The sequence below is a fragment of the Trichechus manatus genome, unplaced genomic scaffold (genome assembly GCF_000243295.1).
Source record: "Trichechus manatus latirostris isolate Lorelei unplaced genomic scaffold, TriManLat1.0 scaffold00008, whole genome shotgun sequence".
In the NCBI taxonomy this organism is placed as follows: domain Eukaryota; kingdom Metazoa; phylum Chordata; class Mammalia; order Sirenia; family Trichechidae; genus Trichechus; species Trichechus manatus.
The window spans coordinates 11,206,472-11,233,100 of NW_004443944.1; the positions used below are offsets into that span (position 1 = coordinate 11,206,472).

The 26,629-nt window shown below is 44.4% G+C and overlaps 1 protein-coding gene across 2 annotated transcripts in view; it reads right to left on the reverse strand.

Annotated features, from left to right (window-relative positions):
• The window catches only part of TSHZ2 (teashirt zinc finger homeobox 2), a 536,191-nt gene that overhangs the window by 217,000 nt on the left and 292,562 nt on the right, over positions 1-26,629 (reverse strand). Inside the window, exon 1 of one of the 2 annotated variants that reach the window (XM_012558602.2) lies at positions 11,598-14,743. In XM_012558602.2, the coding sequence (XP_012414056.1) occupies positions 11,606-14,719 (3,114 nt within the window). In that variant the 5' untranslated portion in view covers positions 14,720-14,743 and the 3' untranslated portion in view covers positions 11,598-11,605. Of the gene's footprint in view, positions 1-9,813; positions 14,744-26,629 lie in introns of those variants that run through there. The other variant, XM_023742856.1, reaches the window with a different exon arrangement.

Below are 26,629 nucleotides of genomic sequence, written 5' to 3' on the forward strand. Positions count from 1 at the left end.
ACTAGGTTTTCTCGAATCTTAGCCTTATACTAATACATGAGGTTGGCCTTTGTGTGGCCATTTGACAGAAGAGGCAACTGAGGTGCAGAAGAGGTGGCTGAAGTGACCACCCCACGTCCCTCGGCTAGGAAGCAGTGACCTAGCTCTAAGTCAGGCCTAGTGGCTCAGGGGCCTATGTCCCTTCCCACTGCACTTAGCTGCCAAATGTTTCCTTTGCAGGATTCCCAAGGATCAGGAACTCTCTGTCTCCTGAGAATCTCAATGGGCCTCCCCACACTTACAAAGGCCTCCCATTTTTTTATCCTGTTACATTTCTGGGATGACGAGGCCCTGATTGGTTCTTTGACTTCTAAGCCAGAGCAAAGACTATCCAATGGGGACTCATCTCCATGGTTACCACACACCAGAGAATCCAAAGGAAGGCAGCAAAGGGGAAAGTGGAGGCTACAGCAAACATGGGGGGAGGAGGGAGTCATAAACAATTAAACATGACAAAAACCCTCTTGTGAACAAACATAGAATTATTTGACTGGGAAATCGAGTAATGTAGCATTGAAAATAACAACCTGAAATGTCATTTTTTTTCTTCATAGATGAAAAAGAAAGTATTAGATAAAACCAGGCACATTTCAAAGTACCAATTTGCTAAAGGGCGAAGTGGTTGAAAGTTGTCTATGTCACAGATTTGGACTCTCAGGGCACTTAAACATTGTTCTCTCTGTTCGCCTTCTCTCCCCAACTAAGTAACTTATGGGCAGGGCCCATGTCTCTTACTTTGGTGAAGTCCGCAGTAGAATTTGACTCTTACTACAAGGGATGCCAGAAGGGTGCTGAGAGAATTGTTGGCCAAAATTCTGGCTTGAAGCAAATCATCTATTTGTCTCCACTTGAGTTCCAGCTCGGCCACTGATTGGCTGGGTGATCTTGCTGGTTTCCTCACTGGTAAGCTGGGTGTCTTAGTTATCTAGCGCTGCTGTAATAGAAATAGCACAAATGAGTGGCTTTAACAAACAGAAATTTATTTTCTCACAGTTTAGGAGACTTGCTGTTGTTGTCGTTGGGTGCCATCAAGTCAGTTCCAACTCACAGTGACCCTGTGCACAACAGAACGAAACCCTGCCTGGTCCTGTGCCATCCTCACAATCGTTGCTATGTTTGAGTCCACTGTTGCAGCCACTGTGCCAATCCACCCTGAATTCAGGGCACAAGCTCTAAAGGAAGACTTTCTCTCTCTGTTGGCTTTGGGGGAAGGTCCTTGTCTCTTTTCAACTTCTGTTTCTTGGTTCCTTAGAGATCTCATGTGGCATGGTGTCTACCTTCCCCCTTCTCTGCTTGCTTGCTTGCTCAGTCTGCTCTTTTCTGTCTCAAAAGAGACTGAAGACATGCTCTCTACTAATACTGCCTCATTAACGTAACAAAGAAAATCCATTCCCAAATGGGGATTATAACCACAGGTACAGGAGTTAGGATTTACAATACATATTTTGGGGGTACACAATTCAATCTATAACACTGGGTATGATCACAGCCCTTCCTTTATAGAGTCTAGGGTTGAGGTTTGTTGGGATAATGTATGAAAAGGTCCTGGAAAATTGCTGGGACACTGTAACTGTTCAATAATTGTTAGTTCTCTGTCAACATTGACAACAGGAAGAAGAGTGATAATGGCCACTGTGCCAGCACTGCTTTAAACACTTCATTTTGTTGCCACGTTGAATCAACAGTTCTTCCTTTTCTTGCCTTTTTCCTTCTTCTTCCTTCTCCTTCTCCTGCTTTTCTTCCACCATTTTCTTTTTAAAAAAATTTTAGTGTGCTTTAAGTGAAGGTTTACAGTGCAAATTAGTTTCTCATTCAAAAATTTAGACATAAATTGCTTTGTGACATTGGTTGTAATCCCTGCAATGTGTCAGCACTCTCCTCCTTTCCACCCCAGTTTCCCCGTGTCCATTGGTGCAGTTTTCCTGTCCCTTCCTGCCTTCTCATCTTTGTTTTTGGGCAAGTATTGCCCATGTGGCCTCATATACTTGATTGATCTAAGAAGCATGTTCCTCACGTGTGTTATTGTTTGTGTTATAGGCCTGTCTAATCTTTGGCTGAAGGGTGGACTTCGGGAGCGGCTTCAGTTCTGAGTTAGCAGAGTGTCTGGGGGCCAGACACCCTTTCCTTCCCAGCATGACAAAGCCACCAGTGAATTTTGGATCACAGCACAGTGGAGTTTTTCAAGGTAGCTGGTGGCAAGGAAATTGGAGGAGGAGTCAGAAGGAAGGAAATGGTAGGCTAACGCTCCCTTCCACCCTTTTTCAGGGGCACCCAATCACGGCTCAACATTTTCATTTTTTTTTCCCAGAGCTGTTTTGTTTAAATCTGTATTCACAGTCTCTCTTGATTTCTTCAAAGACAATGGCACAATCCATCCCACAGCTATTGATTTAAGCCCTAAGCAAACCAAGGGGATTTTTTTTTGCCGCTGGAGATCCAGGCAGAGGGAATAGAAAGAGACGAGTAAGATTTGTCAAGCACTTGCTTTGTGTAAGGAACCCCGAAGATGCAGTGGTTGAGTGCTCGGCTGCTAATGGAAAGATCGGTGGTTTGAACCCACCAGCCGCTCTGCGGGAGAAAGATGTGACAATCTGCTTCCATAAAGATGACAGCCTTGAGAACCCTATGGGGCAGTCCTACTCTGTCCTATAGGGTTGCTACGAGTCAGAATCGGCTTGACTGCAAAGGGTTTGGTTTTTTTGTTTGTTTTTGCTTTGTGTGGCAGATCCACAGCCAAGCGCTGCCCGTGTGCTACTCATTTAACCCTCAAGACAAACTGATAGAGGAGGGGGGGAAAACAGAAGGCCACTTACTGCCACCCAAGGGTGCCCAACTGCACTCAACATAGAGTTCCTGAATGAATGAAAGGCTAAGCATCATGTAGAAAATCTACACGCTAATTATAGGACTAACAATCGTTGAGCAGAATCTGGTTCAGCCACATTCGTTTACCTATTGGCCGAAGTGCTGAGTAACCTGCAAGAGCATACATTTAGGCTAAAGTCAGTGAGACTGTAAAAACAGGAAACTTGTGCCCATTGACTCATTGCAGGCCTCTGACCGTTGGGCAGGGGCCCGGGCATGCAAGAACATCCTGCTCTATGTAGCAACTATAGTTGGGTCATAGTCACACACGTGAAAATAATCGATACGCAATGACTTTCTGCACCTTAAATGCACCATGCTTGGAAACACTGAGAGCTCAGCCTACACCCAAGGGACGCTGGGTGCCGGCAGCCTGGGGCTGTGTCTGGTAGGTCTCGCCTGCAGTCCCAGCCCTGCCACTTGCTGCTGTGAGTCTTGGGCAGCTAGGCACCTTCTCTGAACCTCAACTTCTTCATCTCTAAAATGGGAATAATATCCACCTTGCAGTTTTGCTGTGAGAATTAAGCAAACAACGCAGGCCAAAATGTCTTAGGGAACATCAGATTAGGTAAAATACCAGTCCTCATTGCTATTACTTCAAAGAGGAACAGGGATATGGAGGGCACACATCATTTCACCCGTTACACCAGCAACTTATATCTTGCGCTGAAGCAAGAGAGGTACCTGGAGAGCAGGGTGACCAAGTTGTCACGGTTTGCCTGAGATTTTGCTGGTTTGAATCCCACATCCCAGGAACCCCTCGCCCTCACCCCACACCAAGTCCCAAGCAAACTCTGATGGTTGTTTACCCTGCAGGATAGCCCAGCCACTTTCCAACACGCAGCAGCAACTCGGTGACTTCAAAAAAAGAAGGTGCCATTTTCCAAAGAACAACTCAGCATCCTCTAGAGAGGGGGAGAGGTGATGTTTACATCAAGCGCCCAAAGTCCTAGAGTTGTTGGGGGCCAGACTGGGGGGCAGTGGAGGTGGACAAACATCACCCAGAGCACAGCTAGCGTCTCCATTTGACTTGCTACCAGATTCAGAACTTGCAAAATTAGTGGCCCAGGAGTTGATCTGGTCTCCAAAATGCTTTCTTTGGTTTTAAGTGTGTGCAAAAAGAAACCAAACCAAAAGACATCACTAAAAAACCCTAAATTTAAACACTCGTAGACTTGACACAAATGCCTGGATTTCTTACTTCTTTGGAAAAACGGGCGGAGCTATGCAGACCTCCTGCTTTCATTTGCGATGGCTCCCGTTGGGCATGCTGAGGTCCTTTATGTCACCTGCCTGGCCCTGGCGGCACCTGTTTTGCAACCCCCCTGTGGCTCAGTGGTTAAGAGCTCAGCTACTAACCCAAAGGTCGGCAGTTCAAATCCACCAGCTGCTCCTTGGAAACCTTATGGGGCAGTTCTACTCTGTCCTATAGGATCCCTATGAGTCAGAATCAACTTGACGGCCACGGGTTGGGTTTTTGGTTTGTAATTATGTTTGGTAAAGCAGAAGGTCAGCAAAAACCAGGGAAACCTTCCATGGTATGGATGGACACAGTAGCTGCAACAATGGGCTCAAACATGGCAACCACTGTGAGCGTGGCAGAACAGGGCAGCTTTTTATTCTTTTATACATGAGGGCGCCATGGGTGGGAGCCGGCGCCACAGTAGCTTACAACAGCAGTATCCGGGCACCATCGTCCACCGTTTGCTGTAAATACGTATCCAATAGTCTTGACGCTGAACATTTGTTTTTGAAGAAATTTGTATGTGTGGCTGTGAGAGGTGGGTAGGTGGGGATGATCCTATGGCAAAATGAGCAAACTCGCCAAAAATCCATTGAGAAAGGATCCGGTCATTGGGCCCCACAGTACATTTTCTGAGTTGAAAAATACCCATTTTAGTTTATTTTCGTAGCCAAAAGGTGTGGAACCAGCTCAACAGAAAAGCTTTCCGTGCCTACATATATCACGTGCCTCCTGCAAGTAAACAAACACGTAAGTAAACAAAGAAATAAATGATTATTCCAAGGAGGAAAGAAAAAAACAGAACAAAAATCACCACCCCTTCCCACTAGCCTTGGCTTCCCGGGCTTCCAGAGGTAGATGCTGTGAACAGCAGCACAAAGTTTTCTAAACCCGCCAGGTGTGACCTGCCTTTGTCTGCAAGCATCCTTTCCCAGCTGTGCACCACGGAACCCTTACGCTGGATTTCATAGGAGAACGTGACATGCACGATTTTCAACAAACTCCTGCTCTTTCTGAGGCGAGTCAAGGAAGAAAGCAAATTGCACACCAAATCCCCTTTTCTTTTCTTCTGGTCCCCTTAACACATCCCGTTATCTCCTCGGCCTACATATCATTTAACAAACTGCCCTGCCATTCTCGCAGGGCGTGGCGTGGTGACTGATTTAAAATCCCCGCATTGCTAAAACTGCATTGTTCTTCATCAAGTTGAGTCATTTTTATGTGAAGTGTCAAGCTCCCTAACAAATAACTCCTGCCAGACAAATCAAGTTCCTCGTCTTAGCGCCGCGGCTAAATAGTTTATAGCTTTAATCTGCTCACCGAGGTGTGCAGTCTATGACAGTAATTATAAATGCAAGGAGAAATTATAGCTGAATGCTTTAACTGCATTAGGAGCCGTTTGATGAACAATCATGAGCGCCTGCTCATTTCCAACAATAGAGGGCAAGTTAGTGTCAACGCATTAGAGAGATTTCAGTTCTGCGTGGCTTTTTTTCCATTTACCACGGAATGTCACTTGTCTCCTAGAAAGTAGGGAAAAAAAAAAAAAAAGCACCGTGGAAAGCTTTAAACTTGATAGTTAAAAAGAAAAGACAAAGGGAGAAATGCAGAGAAAAACTGTTTATCAGGATGACTTCTTTTTTTCTCTTTTTCTGTTTTGTTTGGTGGCAGGTTGGGTTTCAAATTAGCTCGTTGGAGGTAACTGCTTGTTTTACGTACTAGGGGCCTTAAAAACTCCCTCCCCAAGCCATTTTCCAGAAGCCTTTATAGAGACACTCTTCTCTAAATGAAGGGCAAGTTCAAAACCAGCCCAGAGACGCTCTGGTAAGTTGCCTGTCTCTGCAGGGGCTGAGTTTCCGTCCGCAACTGCCTAAGCGAATGATACAATTTGGTGCTTGACTTTCCGCTCCTCTCTTACCCAGAAAGACTTTTTTAATTTCGCTGAAGAATTACACAAACGTATTTTAAAGACATAAATCCATATAAAAAATATGAGCTAATTAAAACATTGCACTCCCTGTCACTCATGGATTTTCAATTTAGCGAAAGGAAAAAAAAAAAAAAAAGAATTGCATCTGGTTAAATGAAAAGATGATACTAATGGCAGATCGGAGTAAATGAAAAATCATGTTACTCTATATTAAAGCACCAAACTATAACTACGTCATGACTGAGCACTCAGAAGTCCAAATGAGGGGAAAAGTGCAAGCGAGAAGGAGCTGCATGCAGCCGGGGGCGGGGGGTGGGGGGAGGACTGATGGCAGATGGCTGGGATCAAACGCAAACGGTCCAGAAACCGTGGACTTGTTTCCTGCTGCTTTAGAAATGCTATAGTCTCATTCTTGACCCTATCCTCCAAGCCTCATTTTGCTCCTCAACTATGAACTCCCATGAGTCAGGATGAGGATTTCAAAGAATTCTTACGTATATATTTTCCCTAGAATTTGGGTCATTTCTTGGTTAGACATTGAATGGTAAATGCATTCCATACCTGACTGAGCAAGGAAATGAAAATAAAGAACAAGAATGCTTTGCTTCACCTTGCAGGTCAGTCCCAGGCTCCTGAGTTGCCAACATTTGATTTACAGCTGGGGCTTCCGAGATGCCCAGGGGAGCCCGTGCTCCGTCTCTCAACCCTCATGCCGTTCTTTAGTCTTTTCCCTGACCCGAGGGGTGTACCTAGAGACCATCAGTCAAGGTAGAGGAGAAGCCAAGAGGCAGGAGAAGAAGTGTTCTCCCGATGAGCGTTGAGCAGTCCTGGGTTCGAGTCCAGCTCAACGCTTCCTGTGTGTTCTTGGCCAGGTAATGAAGCCCTTGGAGGATGATATGAATAACCATGCCTGGCTCATTGGTAGCAGCCAATAAGTGGTACTTTTGCTCTCATTGTGATCATTCTAACGAAATAACAGGTTTATATTTTCATGGGGGCACCTACCTAGATACTAATTCGTTCCACCTGGGGAGAATCTGCAAGTTTCATATGCTTCAGATGAAGCTTAAGAACATAGTAGGGGGCTCATGGAGATGGTTTAGAACTAAATTCTCTTGAACCTACTATGTGCTAGGATTTATAGGAGAGAATTGCACACATTTATTTAATTCTCATAACCTTCCTATGAGAGGGACATTACTGTCTGCATTTCATAGACACAAAAGAGCATATCTTAGCGGGGGGGTCCCCGAGTGGCACAAAGATTAAGCACTCAACTACCAGCTGAAAGGTTGGCAGTTCAAATTCATCCAGATTTGCCTCAGAAGACAAGCCTGGAGACCTGCTTCTGAAAAATCGCAGCTTTGAAAACCCTTTGGGGCAGTTCCATTCTGCACACATGGGGCCGCCATGAGTCGGAGTGGACTTGAAGCCAACCACCAACAACATCTTAGAGAGAGTGGAGCAATGGGTTTGAAGCCTGGCCAAGTGCTTACAGAGCCAGGGTTCTTCCCCCAACACAACATTGCCTCTGTGACCTCTAGTCCCCTCCTCAGCTTCCCCCAGGACTGGGCTCCATCAGCACTGACCCTAGAATTGCTTGGCTATGTGTCACTCGCCTCCAAGGCAGACTCTTGTCCTGGTCACTGGTTCATTCCCTGGAATTGGCACAATGACTGGTATGGAGTGACAGCTTGCTAGATATGTGATGAATGAATGAGGCTCAGAGACTGTGGGGCCTTGGGAAAGTCCCACAGAATCTCCTCGTCTCCATTTTCTCCTCTAACATGGTTGAATTAAGCCTTACCTCATAGGACTATTTGTGAGAACAAAGCGAAATAACACCTGTGAAGCACTGGCCTGCTGCATTTTGATATTATAGCGGGCACGGCTGCTGGTTCACGTTATATTTCCATCGCTAACAGAGAGTCTGGGATGTAGTAGAAGCACAACTGGTATTTGTTGAGGATGAAACGAACACAGGGAGGAAGGGAAGAAGAGAAGAAGGAAGGAAGGAAGGATGGACGGATGAGGGGCGAAGGAAAGAGTGATGGAAGAGAGAAAAGGACGGAGGGAGAAAAAGGAGAGAGAGAGGAATGAAGGAAGGAAGGGAAGCAAGGAAGGAAGGAAGACTTATTTAATGATGAAGGAATGGCTGTTGCCCCTTCTGGATATTAATTTGTCCAGCCCATTTTGCTCTTCCCAGTCTGCCATATAACCCGTGCTCTTAGGTTACCAGACTTAGTCAATAAAATACAGTATGCCCAGCTAAATGTGAATTTCAGATGAACTACAAACACTTTTTTTTTAGTATAAGTATGGCCCATGCAACATTTGGGACAGATTTACACCAAAACCTTATTTGTTGTTCATCTGAAATTCAAATTTAACTGGATGTCCTACATTTTATCTGGCAGCCCTACATGCTGTTCACCTCAACGTTCATTTTTACAAAGCAATCCACAACCAAGGTGTCAGCCCTTTGGACTAGAATTCATTCCCACCACCAATTTCAAGGCTAGGTGTGCTGTTAAACATACACTGTTAAATGCAGACTACATTACATGATGAGGATGATAATCTCAAGTCCTTTTGCATCTCATACTCATTAATTTGCCCTCTGTTTCATTTCTATTATTCAAGAGCTGTGGCTTTTAAAGATATATACAAATACATATTGAAATTGTTTTAGATTACTCGTGTTCTAAAATAGGGATACACATTTAATATTTTCTAGTTAATTTTTTAATGAAAAGTTGCATTTATTAGCTGGCAGAGCACGTTGCAGGATTTAAGACATATCTGAGAAGGGAAAGAAAGTTCCAGTTAAAATCGGTGTCTTACAGGAAACTTCAGTATGATGAAGCTCCCAGGTGTTCCATAAAATCTTGACCATGCTTTCTAAAATATACCAGACCATTTTGTACAATTGTGCTGTCGCGCATACAACTAAAATCAGAGTTCTAGGTAACAGTGATCCCATTTTGTGATCATTTAAAAACACAAATGCATAATTGTAAGCAGTAGGCAAGGTATTGCATCAACGTGACTCTCAAAGACAAGCACAAGAGTGGAAGCATTCTTTTCTAGGTGACCCAAGCATCAGGAAGACCTAAACATGGAAACCACGCAGGCCAGCTGGAAAGAACCCAAACACACCAGCACCCTCGCCATCTTTGCTATCCACACAACACAAGCACGCTCCCATTTTCTTTGAGTGAGTCTCAGATACCTCCAACCTGTTTTTTGCAATCACCTCTCATAATCCCAGCACGATGTGTTTATTTCTATAAAGCTGGAGCTCTGGTCTCACTTAAAGGCGAACACGGTAATACCGTGCTTTGAAAGTCCGAATCTGAAATATTTATTCTCTACACATGCAGAGAGGTGCCAAAATAGCTATCTCATCTATGTATTGAACAGATTTGTCAGTACCTTTTGCATCTCTTTTTTTTTTTTTTTCAAATTATCGGGTTGCCTTTGCTTCTCGAGAACAGGTATGGTCAGTTGCAGACTCGGACTGAGGCTAGCTGCAGCTTTTTCTCCCTTCTTCTCATTTACATATCACAATGTTTTGGCAGTGATATTGATTTAAAAAAAAATGATTACAAACCTAACAGGTGGAAAATTGTCTTTATTACAGCACAAATCAACATTGCCTACGTGTTCTCTTCAGCGTGATTTGGAACCACCAGTCTAGAATCTGAAACATCTCTTTTGGTATTTTGTCTATGTCCACCTTTTTTTTTTTTTTTTAAGGATCAGAAAAGCATAATAGCAAGTTACATAAAATGTAAAATGTTATATAGCAAATAAATAGGACATCACGGGGCCCCAAGCTCACATATATAGATTCAATAGATTCATTCCGGCTTTTCTTTGAATAGGATGAGCCGAACACATCATGCTTGGAAAGCAAGAAATGAAACTGGCAGTAACACATTTTAATTATCATGATAAAAACATGCAAACAAAAGAAGGATCGTCTTCACTGGGGCCCAGATAGCTGCTGGAGCTACAGGATGGTTCCCCTCCCCATAATCAAAAGCTCTCGGATCTTCTCACTCAGGGAAAAGTCCCAGATGGGATATTTTAACTTTTTATTTCATTTCGACCATTGTCACGCATGATAACTCTCCCTACCTGATGGGAAGTCAGCCCAAAGTCATGCCACACAAATACCACTCTGCACCTGGAACACGGCTCTTGCTTACCAACCTCTGCGACTTGCTCTGAAAATCTCCTATTTAAAAACAAACGCTCTGACAATAGGGAGTGGCGAGGGCTTGCACGTTAAGCTATTATTAGCGGCTCATATTGTGAATTAATCAAAAGAGCTCGTCTGTAACCTAGCATGACATAACCTGGGGTAAATGCAGAAGGTTTAGTTCAGGATGGATCCTCGCCTTGGGGTGTGGTCTGAGGTGGAGGGCAAACCAGAATGTGTGTGAGGATCCCTGGCGTGGGGGGGTATCATGCTGGAGGGGAGAGAAAATACAAAAGGAGATAAAACAGATTTGGTAAGACCCAGCCTTACTTAACGCTGGACATTGGAAATGGCTTGTATGACCAGCCTGCCTAGATATTTAACCTTGGTCCCTGTCCTCTTTCCTGGAGGTGACATAGATGATCCGGGCACTGGTGGCAGAATTTCTATGACATATAATGCAAATTATCTTGAAGCTGAGGGACCCCCATGTGCACTGGCGATGGGTGTGCAGAAAGACATTTGTTTCTTTATGTGGAATACAACCACAAGCGCGTGCACTGCATCTGTCTTTGTTCAAGGTGGACTCTGATATTAGTCTAGACTAAAGAAAACCAAAAGAAGGGGGAAGAAAATGAGTTTCTTCTCTTTTCATCTAAATGTTCTGCAGAGAAGAATATTTTTCGGTAATCCCCTTACAGGAAGCTTAATGTAGGATATCCACAAAGGGAAAAGGAGTGGAAAGGAGCAATGGCTGAAAGGAAGCTGCAAAAAGCATTCATTACAAGTAACCATAAGAAAGACAACGTTAAGCTATCCATGAGCTGGTTAACAAATCTCTGTATATGACTGCCCCTAATCATCACCAATCTATATTCTGGCGCTCACCTTGTTATCACTTCTTAAGTCATTAATGTGGCTGTGGAAAGGTGGGCTGGTGAAATGGGATGGTGAGAGAAGTTAGTACCTCGTCATTAAAATGAGGGGAAGCCTTGGTTGAGTGGACCTTGGAGGTTGGGCCTGGGGCAACTAAGGGAATATGTATCATGAAGGCCTAGAAGAAGCAGTAATCTATGAGCTTTGCCTCTCTACACCCATATTGCTCTATTCCCCAACTCTAAACTGGAGAAATTGAGGGGATGGCTAAGGACTTTTTTCTCATGTTCTGGTCTTTCGTAAAAATAAGTCCTATTCCAGCAAGCTACTGTCCTGCTTTGCATTGGGAGACGTGAGCTGCCTCTAAGCAGACACATCTCCTTTGGAGAAGCTCCTCACAAGGCCACTGTCCCAATCACCTGGGAGCAAACCCATACCTGCAGAGCTATTCTTCATCCACGTCTGTTACAAACTGTGAATGGTGTTCGGGTGACTTGCTGTGCGTTTTGCTTAGGTGGAGTTTGACTGCATGTTTGCTCACAAATGTCCGACAGCACAACTTACACTTGAATTTAGAGTCTGTGTCCTCTTCGCCAGCTATTGTTTCCGGAGACCTTTGAGCCGACGATACCCGGGAGATCTCTTGCTCTACCTTGCTTTGCTGTTCCACTGCCATGCGGTTCATGTCCTTCATTTGGAAACCTAGGTGAGACTCTAAGTGGCTGATGTAAGTAGAAGGGGTTCTAAACTGGGAGGCACAGTCACCGCAATAAAAGATGGGGTGTCCTTTGTCCATGTTTTTCAGAAATTTGGTCCCACCTGTTTTCCTAAGTTGGTACTTGACGTTGGCCAGCCAGTGGCTAATGGTGGTCATCGAGAGTCCCGTAAACTTTGAGATTTGCATACGTTCTTGTGGGCCCAGGTCAGACAACAGGTACTTGCCCTCTGATGTCTGGAAGAGGCTCGAGGCGAACTGAGCTTGCAAAATCAGAAGATGCTGAGGATTCCAGTTGGACTGCCGGCCTTTTCTTTTATGCAAAGTTGAGACTTCACTGGAGACATCCTCAAAGCGCCTGACATCCATTTCCAGCTTCATGGGAGGGACCCTGGAAGATGTGGCAGGCTTTGGGGTGGTTGCCTTTGGGAGGACTTTGACCATGTCGGCGATGTCAGACAGAGCATGCTTCTGAGGTGGGGACGTACAGGACTGTGCTTGCGAGGACTCTGCTTTCTTGGTTTTGGACTTGGTGAGGTCAATGGGTTGATCGTTGTTCTCAAACAGGTAGCGCCTGGACACACTGGCTGGCCTTGTGGAAGCCGGACTCAACACCGGCTTGTCCATGACGTTGAGATTCGATTTGTGGAACATGGAAATTGTGCTTGAGCTGGGGCTGGAACAGGAAGGAGAGCGCAAGGGCTCCGTGGCCTTGCCCAGGTGATTGTTCAAGACAGACTGCAGGGCGCTGAGCGGGTTGATGCAGGGCAGGGCCGAAGTGTGGTTGGTGAGTGCACAGCCATTGCTAAGAGATGTGGACTCCAAGGGCTGGGGTCTCTCCTTCTCACCGCCCTCTTTCATCAGCTTGTCCTCCTCCTTTTGGGGACAAGGCTCAGCCTTTTTGGATTCTAATGGGGGTTCACTTTTGATGAAAGACTCCCCTTCACTGTGACTAAAAGACAATGCTTCTTCGTGGGGACTTTCCTTCCCACACTCCTTCAAGACTTCCTCTTTGTCTTCCAACTCCTTCTTCACTTGAGTGTATGGGGCCAGGTTCGTGGGCACAGAAACGAGTGGCATGACTTTCCACTTTGGTGCAATTGGCCTTAACTTGTTGGTGAGATTAGGTCGAATCTGCAGTACTTGGGAGCCCATAGGCAAAGAGGGCTTGGTGCCCTCTGACAGCTGGTAGGCGGCATGGATGCTGGGGTATGCACTCCAGCTAGGAGCTCCGTTTTGAGCCTTGTTGATAGCCGTGGTGACAGTATTTTCCAACGACTTCAAAATGTCCCCTCCGCCCTTTGAGCCATCTTCCAAATCTTCCTCCCTTAGATACTGGTACTTGATCGTAGGGTCTAGAGGTTTTTGCAGGGGATCTTCATATTCCTCGCTTTTCACAACTTTCTCTTCCTTGTTGGCTTCCTCTGGCTTTTCTTTTTTACTCCCTTTCTTTAACTCGGTTGTAGAGGCTGTGTGGTCTGCAGCTGAGTTACTTGATGGCTTGGGAGCCACAGAATCACTGTTTGGAGCCTCACTCAATGACTGCATTTTCTCCACCGCTACAGGGTCTAACACCAGCTGCTTCCCTTTCTTGGAGGCCGAACTGGTGACCTTCAGAAAGTGGCCTGTGACCATCATGTGGGTGGTGAGCTGCTGCAAGGTGTCGTGGGAGCTTCCACACTCCATACACTTTAAGATCTGGGACTTACAGGCTTCAAACTGCCAGGTGTAGCTGGCACCATTTTGGTAGCCATAGCGGTTACTGGAAGACAGCTGCAGATTGGCATTCTTCTGAGAAGAAAAGGAATCTGCAAAGGATCCCGTGGTTGAATCAGGGGAGCATGGCCGATTGACATCAAAAACACGTTTCTTCGCTGGAGTGATCATTTTTGACGAAATGGTTGGTACCGGCTCCTTCAAAGGCACTTTTTGGTAATGTTTTGTTTTTATCATGTGGACGCTCAAATCTTGGAGGGAATCGAAGGAGTCCCCACAAAACATACATTTCAGAACCTTTTGTGCATCCTCCTTGTCCATATCCTGGAAAGCCCTTTTCCGGGGCTTTGAGTAGCTGGTGGGTCTAAGCTTGTCCTTTTTGCGGTTGTCATCTTGATAGTGACCGGTTTCATTCATGTGCACAGTCAACTCAACTAAGGTGTCATAGGCAGCGCTACACTGCCGGCACCGGAATCTACTGGCCCCTGTGAAAACGGTCCCACACATCTTACTGCTCTGCCGGTACAACTGGACCGAGCTGAACAGACTGGGCTTAGAGAAAGATCTAGAAGGCAAGTTCTGCTGCAAGCTTTTGGACAGAGCATCTTGGTGCCAATCAAAATCACTCTTGTTGCTGCCGTTTCGGGTGTCACAATTCCGCCTCTCACTATTGGACAGCTTGAAGCCAAGCCCCAGGCCTGACCAATAGGAGTCAGACAAGATGTTGGCATAGACCGCGGTCATTTTATCCATGCAGTTGTGTGCTTCCTTCGGAAGTTTGGGGTGAGTGTTTGCTTTCTTGTCCGAGACATCTCGGCCGCAGACGCTCCTGATGTCCAATACCTGGTCACTGGCATCGCTTAGCAGGGATTCGTTCTCGGCGTCCTGATTGGACAAATGACTTCCGGGGGAGTTCTGGTAGCTGAAGCAGCCTTTCTGCTCTGGGCCCGTTTCTAGCTCCTCGTCTGTCCCTGGATCATTGCTGCCCTGAAGCTGAGCTACAGAACCACTGTCTTCTTCCTCCTCCTCTTCCTCTTTTATTTCCTCCTCTTCCTTCAGCTGTTCCTCTTGGGCATAGCCTGTAAGAGAAGAAGAGATGAAATAACAATAGCAGGTCACATATTCCATTTCAGTTTCCTCACTTAGCTTCCCATACCAAACTGCATACCGATTTCATCTACACTTTTATGAACTGTGAGCCTTAGAAACAGGAAAAAGTCAAATGATGTCTTCTGTGCTGCCTACTACCTTTCTTTCTTTTTTCTTTAAATTGGCAGGAGTCATAATTCTTTACAAATGCCCAGAACCCCAAGTTATTAATTTTCGTGTTTAAGGAATATCACTCTAATATTCCTGTAACGGGACAGACACTAAACTTGTGTATGACTTTTAGGAAAGTGGAACTGAAATTCAAATCCTATTAAAGTCCTCTCTCCGCGGGGAAGACCATTGGCTAATAAGAAAACGAAGATTTGACCCTTGGCATCTCAATGGTAAGGTTTTCCAAGATACTTGGATATTTTGGCATATAGTCATCTAATAAATCCTTTCTGAGTGCTCAAAAGTAATTTGGATGCATGACCATTATATTTTTGATAGCCAACGTCTTTTTGTTATAACATTTTTATTTGTAGAGAGTTGCACAGCAGGAAGAGAGATTATGGAGGATGTGAATAGAATCTTCCATCGAGAGCTGAAAAATTATGTAAGCTCAGCAAACACAATGATTTAAAAATAATAGCAAATGATGTTAGAATGGGAGATTTGGGGACTATTGTATTACTCTCAAACAGGTTTATGAAGACCTTTCCAGACAAGGCTGAAAATGCCCTCTCGATCTTGCGCCAGTAATTTCAAATGCACTGTGATTTGTGGGTTCCCGTCATGAGATGCCAATTATACGCTTGATTTATAGATGCAAAATGCTATTGGGGATGCATGCTTGCCCTTCTCTGAAAGGATTTAGGACCCGTAATTGCATAGGGAAAATGAAGGCATGAGAGAGCGGGTGCAAAGGGAATTAATGAGCAAATATCCAGCAGTGGTGATGGGGGACGTGACTATTTACACCCATGGGCTCATTTTCTTTACCTGGGCTTTTCAGGGCCACATGGCTAAAATGCAACCAAAGAAAGACAAAACCAAAGGAGATCCAGCCTTATGTTTGCATCTCAAGGCAATATGTTCCTTATCAGTGTCTATCTCCCCTCTCCGTGTCACGCTGCTACTTGGAGGTCACCACAGAGTGGGTGTTAACGACCATTCAGCACCGGAAAAGCTTGGAAAAAGGATGATTGGAGTTCTGTCCTGCGAGGCAGGCGGAGACAGTTGGAAGAGATAAGGGTTTGTTAGGAAGAAGGCAGCTACAGTCAGGACACGCCAAAGACTGATAATAATGGTGATGCTGAAGAACATTTATCGAGCAATTACTATGTCCTGGAGTCCCTGGGTGGTGCAGATGGTCAATGCTCTCGCCCGCTAACTGAAAGGTGCCTCGAAAGAAAGACCAGGTGCTCTACTTCTGAAAAATCAGCCACTGAATACCCTATGGAGAACAGTTCTACTCTGACCTACATGGGATCTCCATGAGTTGGGTGAGTCAGGGTCAACTCAATGACATCCAGTTTACTATGTCTTGGGAACTGTATTCATCACTCTAAGTGCATTCTTTCATTTCACTCTGATATCCAAATGAAGTAGGTGCTATTATTCCTCTCATTTCATAGATGGGGAGACTGAGGCTTCGAAGTTAAGAAATTTGCCCCAAGTCACACACCAGTATTGCAGAGTTGTGATATGAACCCAGGTCTATTTGATGACAGAATCCATGGTCTTAACCACTAGGCTTCAATCTCTTTCTATTACCAACCTAACAAATAAGAAAACTTTTCAGCGATCCAAAGGTAACTGGGGGGAGGTCATTGAAAATGTCGCTAACAGATAACCACCTCGGGGGGGGGGGAGAATTGTGGGAAATGTGGAGACATGCATCCAAGACTTTAAGGGCGTGATTCCATCAAAACAAGATGAAAATGTAAAAATTTAGTCTAGTCCCTAGCTTTGTGGTTGTGTGAGTTATTTTATTGTTGCCTTTTTTTTTTTCCACTCTCCAAGCAACTTGACCAGTAGATGTTTCATTAAACTGGTGCTGCTGGTCTCTAGTTCCATGAATTTATTTGAAGAAACAAAAATTGCTCAATCTAGCCAAATGACCATTACTAGGTGGTCACTACTTGGAAGAAACCCCTAGTTTAAAAATATCAGAATGACTGAAGTGGACACCCCACCTCCCAATCCCCGTCACATTTTCTTTTCCCTGGACAAATTTATATGTTTGAACAAATACACCATTCAGTCCAAGGAGAAAGTCGACATTATAAAACTAATAACTGTGTTGTTACAGAGCCAAGTAAAATGTTCCAGAGCATCAGGCAAAATTTATCAATCAAACAGGGTCACTTTTGAGAATGCGGTGGGTGATATTATATACACACCAGGGCAGCAAGTGTTATCCAGGAATTTCCTAGGCAAACTAAGACATGTAGTTACCCCACCTATAGACAATGCAAACACAGCACAAAGAAGAGTGTGTTCACGCAGGAGTACGCACACACACATACACACACACACACGTGAAGAAATCCACAGGGGGAAAGGAGGGCTTTCTGTGATCACAGTCGGTTAAGGATGTTGTTGGATTTTATTCCTCTTAGTATTTTTAATGCCTAGCACAGTGCCTGGCACTTAGGAGGAAGGTGGGAAGTGCTTTATGTTATTTTATGTGTGCAGCGACAAAATACACGCAAAAGTGCATGGGTGTGCCCACACACACACACACACACACACACACACAATCTGCCCGGCCAAGATAGTCATTTTCACACAGGAGAAAAGAAGTGTTCTTTTTTTATGCTGACATGTGGAAGCCGAGCTTTCCAGACCAGCTCAACCTCACAATCTACTTTGTCCTTCTAAATGGATTCCCCAGAAGAAAAGTCGGAGACAGCCAACGCCTCCCCGACAATACAGATAAAATTTTCTGCTTAATTAGGCATTGACATGTTTACTATAACCTTTACAGAAGAGTAACTCATGCTGAGCGACCCATTTTGTCTGTTTTCCTCTGCGGAGCAGACGAAATCTCACGCACGCAATAAGGTAGCGCGCGGAAAAGCCTCATAAAAAAATGCCAAAGCATCCGTCAAGGGAGTATATTTTAACAATGGCTGACGGTTCCAAGGAGTTTTTAAGAACACGTTTTAATATTACACATTCAAAACTCTTTGCTTGACTTTAGCAACTGGGTTTGCCCCCGGAAGTTGAGGCGAGAGAGAGAAGGCAGCCAGCATATGGGTATATAATCTGTATACATCTGGGTGTACAATGAGTATCTGTCTCTCTCCCTATCGATGATTTGTTTAATAGGATTGCATCATATGTAAATCTTGGTAGAAGGAGGTGAGTGGCAAGTTTACTCTGTGTATACTTATTTAACAAAAGAAAACCATCACAATTATTCCAAGACAAGATGCAGAGTATTTCTCTTTGGAATCTCCTTGTTGATGCTGGGTTGAAGACTAAACTTTGCAGTGGTAAACATCTCTCTCCCCAACCTAATTTCTAGTTTCCTCCTCTTACCACTGCCTGATTCTGGCCCCACGAAAATTCCCTGTTCCCAGGACAGCCAATTCATCAGCAAAGTCTGTCAGTTCTATGTCTGAATGACAGATCTGAGAGACCATTTCTCTTCCACACCACTGCCACCACCTAGACTGAACCACCATTATTGCTCACTAGGGCGACTAAATGGGCTTCCTGCTTCCACTCCCTCTAGTCTGTTCTTCAGAAATCTGCTAGAATATTCTTTGTAAGAGATATCACTGCATGAAATGCCTCTGTTTTATCCCCTTCAGCCCCTGACTCCTTCAAGTGCCTTTCTGTCGCACTTAGAATAGAATTCAAACCCTTATATGGTCTACAAGGAGCCCTAGTGGCACAGTGGTTAAAGGCTCAGCTGCTAACCGAAAGGTTGGCAGTTTGAACCTACCCAGTGGCTCTGTAGGAAAAAGATCTGGAGATCTGCTCCCATAATTATTACAGCCAAGAAAGCCCTATGGGGCAGTTCTACTCTGTCGCATGGGGTCACATTGAGTCGGAATTGACTCAGTCCACACAACACCGCCAACAACAAAGCATGGCCTATAGGGGTCCCTGGGTGGTGCAAACGGTTAAGTGCTAGACTACTAACTGAAAGGCTGGTGGTTTGAGCCCACCCAGAGGCACCTCCGGAGAAAGGCCTGGAGATCTGCTTCCAAAAGGTCACAGCCATGCAAACCTTATGAGGCACAGTTCTACTCTGGCACACGTGGGGTCGCCATGAGTTGGAAATGACTCTATGGTAACCGTTTTTTTTTTTTTTTAAGCATGGTCTATAATAGCCTGGAGCCCTGGTGGTGCAGTGGTTAAGGGCTCGGGTGCTAACCAAAAGATTGGCAGTTCAAATCTACCAGCCACTCCTTGATAACCCTATGGGGGCAGTTCTACTCTGTCTTATAGAGTCACTATGAGTTGGAAATGACTTGACAGCAATGGGTTTGGTTTTTGGTTTCTGCTTTATAATAGCCTACAGGATTTGGCCTCTGCTTCTCTTCTCTGCTTCACCACCCAGCACTCTCCCCCGATCTCTATGCTCAGTCCCAACAGCTTTTTGCTCTTCCTTGAACCTGCCAATTCTTTCCTTGACTGTGGTTCTCTGCAATTGCAGGTTTCTTGGCTTGGAAAGTTCTTCCTCTGGACATTCACATCCTTAAGGGCTCAGCTCAGATGGCATCTTCTCAGAGAGGCCTTTCCTGACCACCTTTGTCTTCTCTGAGTAACTCTTGAACACATCGCCCTACTTACTGATATCTCTTATACCACTTACCATACTCACAAATTGTCCTGCTTGTTTATGTATTGATTGCCACTCTCCCCCACTAAATGTAAACATTATGTATCTATCCCCATGAAGGCAGACATCTTGCTTCTCCCCAAACTCACATCACATCCAGGCACAGAAGGATGTCCACGGATTATTGGAATGAATGAATAAATGGATGAATGGATGGATGGTTGGACGGATAGTCATACAATGAAAGGGAACTGTTCCAGTTGCAAACTCTGGCTCCACTTCTCAGCAGGGCAACTGGCACCTGCAATGGGTGAAGATCCCCATATGGATCAGGTTTGAATTACAACTGTCCCTATCACGGTAACTCAATAATAAATCCAGGAAGGAGCTGCTGTTGAGTTGACCCTGACTCATGGCGACCCCATATAGAACTGTACTCCACAGGGTTTTCAGTGGCTGATTTTTCAGAAGTGAATTGCCAGGCCTTTCTTCTGAGGTGCCTCTGGGTGTCTGGGTGGACTCAAACCTCTATCTTTTGGATTAGCAGCTGAGCATGTTAACCATTCGTACCGCCCAGGGGCTCCCATAAATCATTTTTTTCAGAGCATCTGTGTTGTCAGAAGTCACTGAGCTGTAGATATAAACCTTTGAGTATGAAGACTGCAAATAAGCATCCAGACAGCAAGGCATCAGAAGATACACTCTTAATTTGAGCAGACTTAGATTTGAAACAAAGTCACACAAGGGAACTTTGAAAGTATAGAGTAATTTTGTCGTGGGTGGAGTCCATTGGGTATCCCATAACATGGTACACGAATATTAGGGTATAGTCTTAGAGTCTGTAATTCTTGATTAAAAAAAGAAAAAAATGTCATTGAAGTAATACATTATAAATGCTGTAAACTTTTTACCCTAATAGAATATATTTATTACCTGGGTAAAATTTGAAATAAACCCTTACATTTAGAAATTTTCCTGCATGTTAAAAGTTGAAAAATAGAGAAATTTTTTTTTAAATTAACACCTCTATTATTTCAAAAACCTCTAAACTTTTTACCCCAATAGAATACATTTATTACCTGGGTAAAATATGAAATAAACCCATACATTTTAGAAATTTTCCTGCATGTTAAAAGTTGAAAAATAGAGAAATATATATATATATATATATATTTTTAAATTACCACCTCAATTGTTCCAAAAACCTCTAGTCAGAATGATTTAAACAAAATTGTGCAAAATAGTTCATGGGTGGCAAGATGTTAGATATTAGATTTTTGCTAGGCATACATTTTTGTAGTTGCCTTGAAAATCCACAACAGAGTGTTTACAGTAAAAACACGGACAGTCTGTAAAATGGCAATGGAGGTGGAACAGTTATAATCCAAGGACAATTTACAACTCGAGAAGGCTGATTTTCAAAAACGAAACCAGAATTCAACCAAGACCTCATTGAAAAACATACCTGATGGTGACAGGATTGTTTTCACCAGTCCACCCCACTAAGTGACAGTTTAAAATCAGGTGAAGAGTCCACAGTGTGCAAGGAGAGGCAAATGAGGGGAGGGAGGGTGTTTCCCAGCGAGTACCCAGTAGGTACGCTAAATGATGACATGGAGCAAGGCCTCCCTGTCATGAGTCTCTAATAGTTTGGTGACTGTGGTTGAAAAATCTGTTAATATGTATATTGTTATTGGCACTAATTGGCGCTCTTGTTGGCAGGCTGAGTAAAGAGGTGGAGGATTTCGTGTTCAAGGAAACAGAGCCAGTCATGTCCAGGCCCAGAGTGAGGGCTGTGTGGACAGCCTTGTGGGAGGGGGTCTGTCTGCTTCTTGTTTCAGGAGAGTAACATGTTCTACAGGGGTCCCTGGGTGGCACAAATAGTTAAGTGCTGGACTATTAACCAAAAAGTTGGCGGTTCAAACCCACCCAGACGCGCCTCAGAAGTGAGGCCTGCCAATCTGCTTCTAAAAGGTCACAGCCTTGAAAACCCTATTAAGCAGTTCTACTCGGCACACTTGGGGTCCCCATGAGTCGGAATCAACTCAACGGCAACCAACAAGAAGTATGTTCAAGGGCTGGGGGATCCCTGTCGGCATTTACAGAGAATTCAGGTGTTACAAGAGCCCAGTTTCAGCCCCTTTGCCATCTGGAGAAGTTATATAAGTTCTAAGTTGATGCACACTTTTAAACAGGCTTCTGGTCTTCAACCGGAAAAATTCACGCTGCATGGACTTTTATCCCCGCAACACCACACCTCTCATTAACATAAGCGTGACTTGTACACAGAGCTGGAGAGAGGAAGGCTGTTCCTGCCTCTCTATGAATGTCAGAACCAAGCGAATAGAATTCTTTGCTTAAAGGTATGTTGATGGAGTGGTATAATGCTGGGGATGTTTATCCTGAGCCCATAAGTGCTCTGTGTGCTGTGTGGACACATGGAGAGCTTTCTGGAGGCCATCAAAAACAACCAACTCTCATTTTCTATTTCCTGCAGGCCGCTCAGTTAATTGCGATGTTGGGATGTTTTGCATGCAGGATAGACACATATCGGGTATGTCTATATGAAAAAAAACATCCATTTACTTAATGTCCTCTTGTTGTAGGCGCTTGGACCAGCTGTCTGGACTATGAAGCTGTTTTCTAATCATGCTTTGTGACTTTCCCCATAAAAGGGCTAAGCTCGTTTAAGTCCTGGGGAATGGATACTCTGTCATCCCTTTGTGGGTCATCTGTTTATTCACTTAAGAAATATTTATTCAGTGGCGACCACATGCAGGACACTTTACTTGAGTTTCTTTGGGACTTCCATCAGAGTGGTAATCCAAAGGCCAAGTAGAGTAGGTGAGTTATGGAGATTGGATGCTGCGGTTGGGGAAGAAAGAGGTCATGAAAAGGTTACCTATTACTGGAGGAACACAGGTAACTCAAATGGGCAAAGTGGGCCAGATGTAAGAAAAACGATCCTCAGTTGCAAAGATAAGTAGCAGCTGGCACTAAACTAGAATGGGAAGGGGCAGGGAGATGGTGGTGGGTGCTGTGGGTAACTGAAAAACTGATGCCACATCGAAAAAGTACAGCTGCCAGGCACCGAGGTGTCATGAGGTCTAGAATTGCCAAGTATTTTGTTTGTGCGAACTATGCAGATGAAACCAGATATGCCTGAAGACCATAAGTTTGCCACCTTTGACTCAGCATAACCCAGGTAGGCCAGGGGTCAGAAGCTCTGGCACAATCTTTTGGTTCTCTCTCCTATTGGCTGTTTGACTTCAGATTCCTCATCTGTCCAACCCAAATAGGAGTGACAATCCCAAGCCTGTTGCCTGCCGAGGTTCTGTCAGGAACAAAGAAGAAAATGGATGAGAAAGTGTTGTAAACCCTCACTCCTCAAGTACGCTCCTTGCGCCAGCCGCCTCGGCATCACCCAGCAGCCTCGGCATCACCCAGCAGCCTCGGCATCACTGGGGAGCTTGTTAGAAATGCAGACTCTCAGCCGCACCCTCGGCCTGCTGAATGAGAATCATTTAACAAGACCCCCAGGGAATGCATACGCACACTAAAGTTTGAGAAGACGCTGCTGCAAATTGCAAAACTGTTCATCAGAAGGGACATAGTCAGCAATCGACTTCTCTGTACCTATGTTCATACGTGTACGTGAGTCCCAGCTTTGTGAAAAAAGGGTAAGACTTTGAGACTTCCCACCCTTTTCTCTCAAGAGACCAGAGATCTAAGTGCCTGTGGTTTAGAAGCTGCTCTCAGTTTACACTGGGAAACACTGAGCAAGAGAGAAATCAGAGTCACACTGTCGGTCATTTAGTTTTAAGCACGAATCAGTTAATGAAAAGGAGCCCTGGTGGCACAATGGTTAAGCGCTCAGCTGCGAATCAAAAGGTTGATGGTTTGAACATACCCAGCGGCTTCGCAGGAGGAAGACTTGTCAATCTGCTCCAGTGAAGATTATAGCTTAGGGGACCGTATGGGGTAGTTCTGCTCTGCCACCTGGGGTCGCTATGAGTCGAAAATTGACTCGACGGCACACAATAACAACAACCAGTTAATGAGTAGACAGGATGGCCCACCAGCCTCGGAACGAGGCAAACTTCGGTTGAAATTTTGTTTCTTTGGCTTACCACTTAACGTGGTCTTGGGAAAATCATCGAAACTCTCTGAGCCTCAGGTTCCTCATCCATAAAATGGGATTAATAGTAGTACCAACTTCATGGGATTGCTAGGAGAATAAAAGACTATAAAGTATGTAAAATACCAGGGTTTCAGGACTACCTCCCAGCTTTCCAGTCTAGGTACTTTGTAAAGACCACCCATCTTGATCTCCAACCTGAATTCACAGACTGCTGAAGTCAACTGACATGAGCGTTCTTTGGTATCCCTAAACCCTAGACCAAGTTAACAGCTTTAGCTGATTTTTCCTATTAGATAAAAGTCAGCTTTGAATGCGTCATGCATGAGAAAAGGGCTTCCTCCAGTTTGGGGTTTGTTATTTAACATTAAATCATTTGTACAAGGAGCCAGCGGTATGTCTGCCAGGAACTTCCATAGAAGGGATGTGCAAACATCGAAATAGCAAGTTATTAGGTCATTACCCACAATGATAATGTCTGCAATCCTTGAGAAATAAAGTAACCCACCATCTGAGGGAAAAGGTCTTTGTTGGAGGCCCTGGGTGGTGCATTTAGAGAGATGACTAATGCTCAGAACAGAAGATCTAGAAAAATGCCTTATAGTCAGCAACCTAGAATTTCCATCCGGCACATATCATTACTGGGAAATGTCCTGGTGACAATTTAAAAAAAAAGAAAAACAGTGAGAAAATATTCACAGAGAAGGGCAAGAAGGGGGCTACTTCATAAGCTTTGTGGTAGCTCCAGTTTAGAAATCATTACATTATCGTCACGCCAAGAAGAGCCTTAAATCAGAAACGGAAAAAACAAAACAAAACAGGAACAAAGAAGCTACAGAACAGAACTGACACTGTCCTATCCAATTAAGATTTTTTAGCCTCTGATTTTTCAAAGGGTAGCAACTATTTTCAGCAAAATGTGCACGCTTATTTTCTATATGTTTTCCCTACGTATGGATATATAAACACATTCATGCACATGTAGTTCCTTCCAAGACTAGAGTTTGGTTTTGGGCCAAGAAAAAGGACAGTGAGTCATTGTCCAGAACGACCTTCAGAAAGTATATAAAGCTGATGCACCATCTGTATTTTTTCAGACATATATTCCAATTTCACTTGAAATAACATCATTAGCACAGCCATCCCACAGTGCTAGAAGGTGATCTTGTTTCCTTCTTGCCTGGCTTGAAGTCAAACATCTTCGCCTTTTTTTTTTTTTTTTTTGCGAAAGCCGCTTCTTTCTCTGAAATTCTTCATGCAGATAATGGATAATGACCACTTCTCATTGCCTTTTCTCGAAAATGTCTAACTGCATTAGCCAAGAATGGACCACTTTTAAAACTGCTGCTTTTGCTAAGTTCATGACTGTGACCACTTCCCATTAAAAAAGAAAAAAGCCCACTGCACCCTCAGAGAAGCTAAATTGGTGCTGTCAGAATGCGATCTGGCCCTTGCTTTTTTGGTGAAAAATCTGTGCTGCTTCTGGAATCACAGAAGACAGAAGTGGAAAGACCTTTTGTGTCTTATGGCTGATTCCTAAGCCTAAGAAGGATTTCCTGGCTCTAGTACTCTTCAGTCCTGCTATTAAGGACTCAGATATTGGACCTTCCAACTCTTTTTTACGTTGGGTTCTTCATCAACATGACCATTGTGATCACTCTGGCTTTGAGGACCACATTGTATAGAACTTAACTGATTCCTGTTCTTCCCACTAAGGAGCTGAGCAGCGTTTCCACCTTAATACAGATAGGTCAAATCTAAGGACTGGGGAGACCTTTTAGGTTAAGCTTTTGTGATGGGCTTTCATTCTTTTATCAGCACTTCCAGCAAGTGTCTGCTCAGTGTATATTTGAACATCCTTAACGATAAGGAAAGGAACCTTGTTGGCACAATGGTTAAGTGCTCGGTTGCTGACTAGAAGGTCAGAGGTTCAAACCCACCAGCTGCTCCGCAGGATAAAGATATGGCAGTATGCTTCCATAAAGATTACAGCTTTAGAAACTCTACAGGGCAGTATTACTCTGTCATATACCATTGCTAAGAGTTGGAATCGACTCAAGGGCAACGAGTTGGTTTGATTTGGTAATGATAGGTAAAGGAGCCCCAGTGGCACAATGGTTAAAGCTCTCGGCTGCTAACCCAAAGGTCAGCGGTTCAAACCCATCAGCGACTCTGCAGGAAAAAAGACCTGGTGATCTGTGCCCATAAAGATTACAGCCTAGGAAACCCTATTGGGCAGTTCTACTCTGTCATACAGGGTCACTGTGAGTTGGAAATGACTGGATGGCACACAATAACAACAATAGAAATCTCAGAGCTTTGAGGCAGTTTATTCCACATTTAAAAAATATTACTAGCTAACATTTTTTGGGAGTCCTTGGGTGGTGCAAATGGTTAACATGCTTGGCTGCTAACCAAAAGTTTGGAAGTTCAAGTCCTCTCTGAGGCACCTCAGAAGAAAGACCTAGCAACCTACTTCCCAAAAATCAGCCATTGAAAACCCTATGGAGCACGGTTCTACTCTGACATACATGGGGTCGCCATGAGTTGGAGTCAGCTGGTACTGGAGCATCTACTGAGCGCAAACCTACGCGTCAGAGCTGGGGACTAATTTCTTTACATTATTTGATTCCCACAATAGCACTATATGCATTTTTAAATTCTGTCTTTGCAGACGATGAAACTGAATCACAGAGAGTGTTCCTCACTTCTCCAGAGTCACACAGCTGATTGGGGACTTGAATTCTGGTCTGTTGGACTCTACAGTCCAAACTTGATTCTTCTCTTTCCTCACTCTCCATGTCTGACTCATCAACCAGAGCTGTCAATTCTACTTCTAGACTCAGTCTCGCTGGGCAAGCTGTCATCCATCTGCCCGCCACCACCTTGGTCCAGGACTCCATCCTTTCTCCTCTGGTGGATGTTGTGGCCTGTAACTGGTGTCTCAGCTTCCACTCTTGCTCTCCTCCAGGCCATTTAGCTTCAGGACAGTGAGCCATCTGCTAAATGG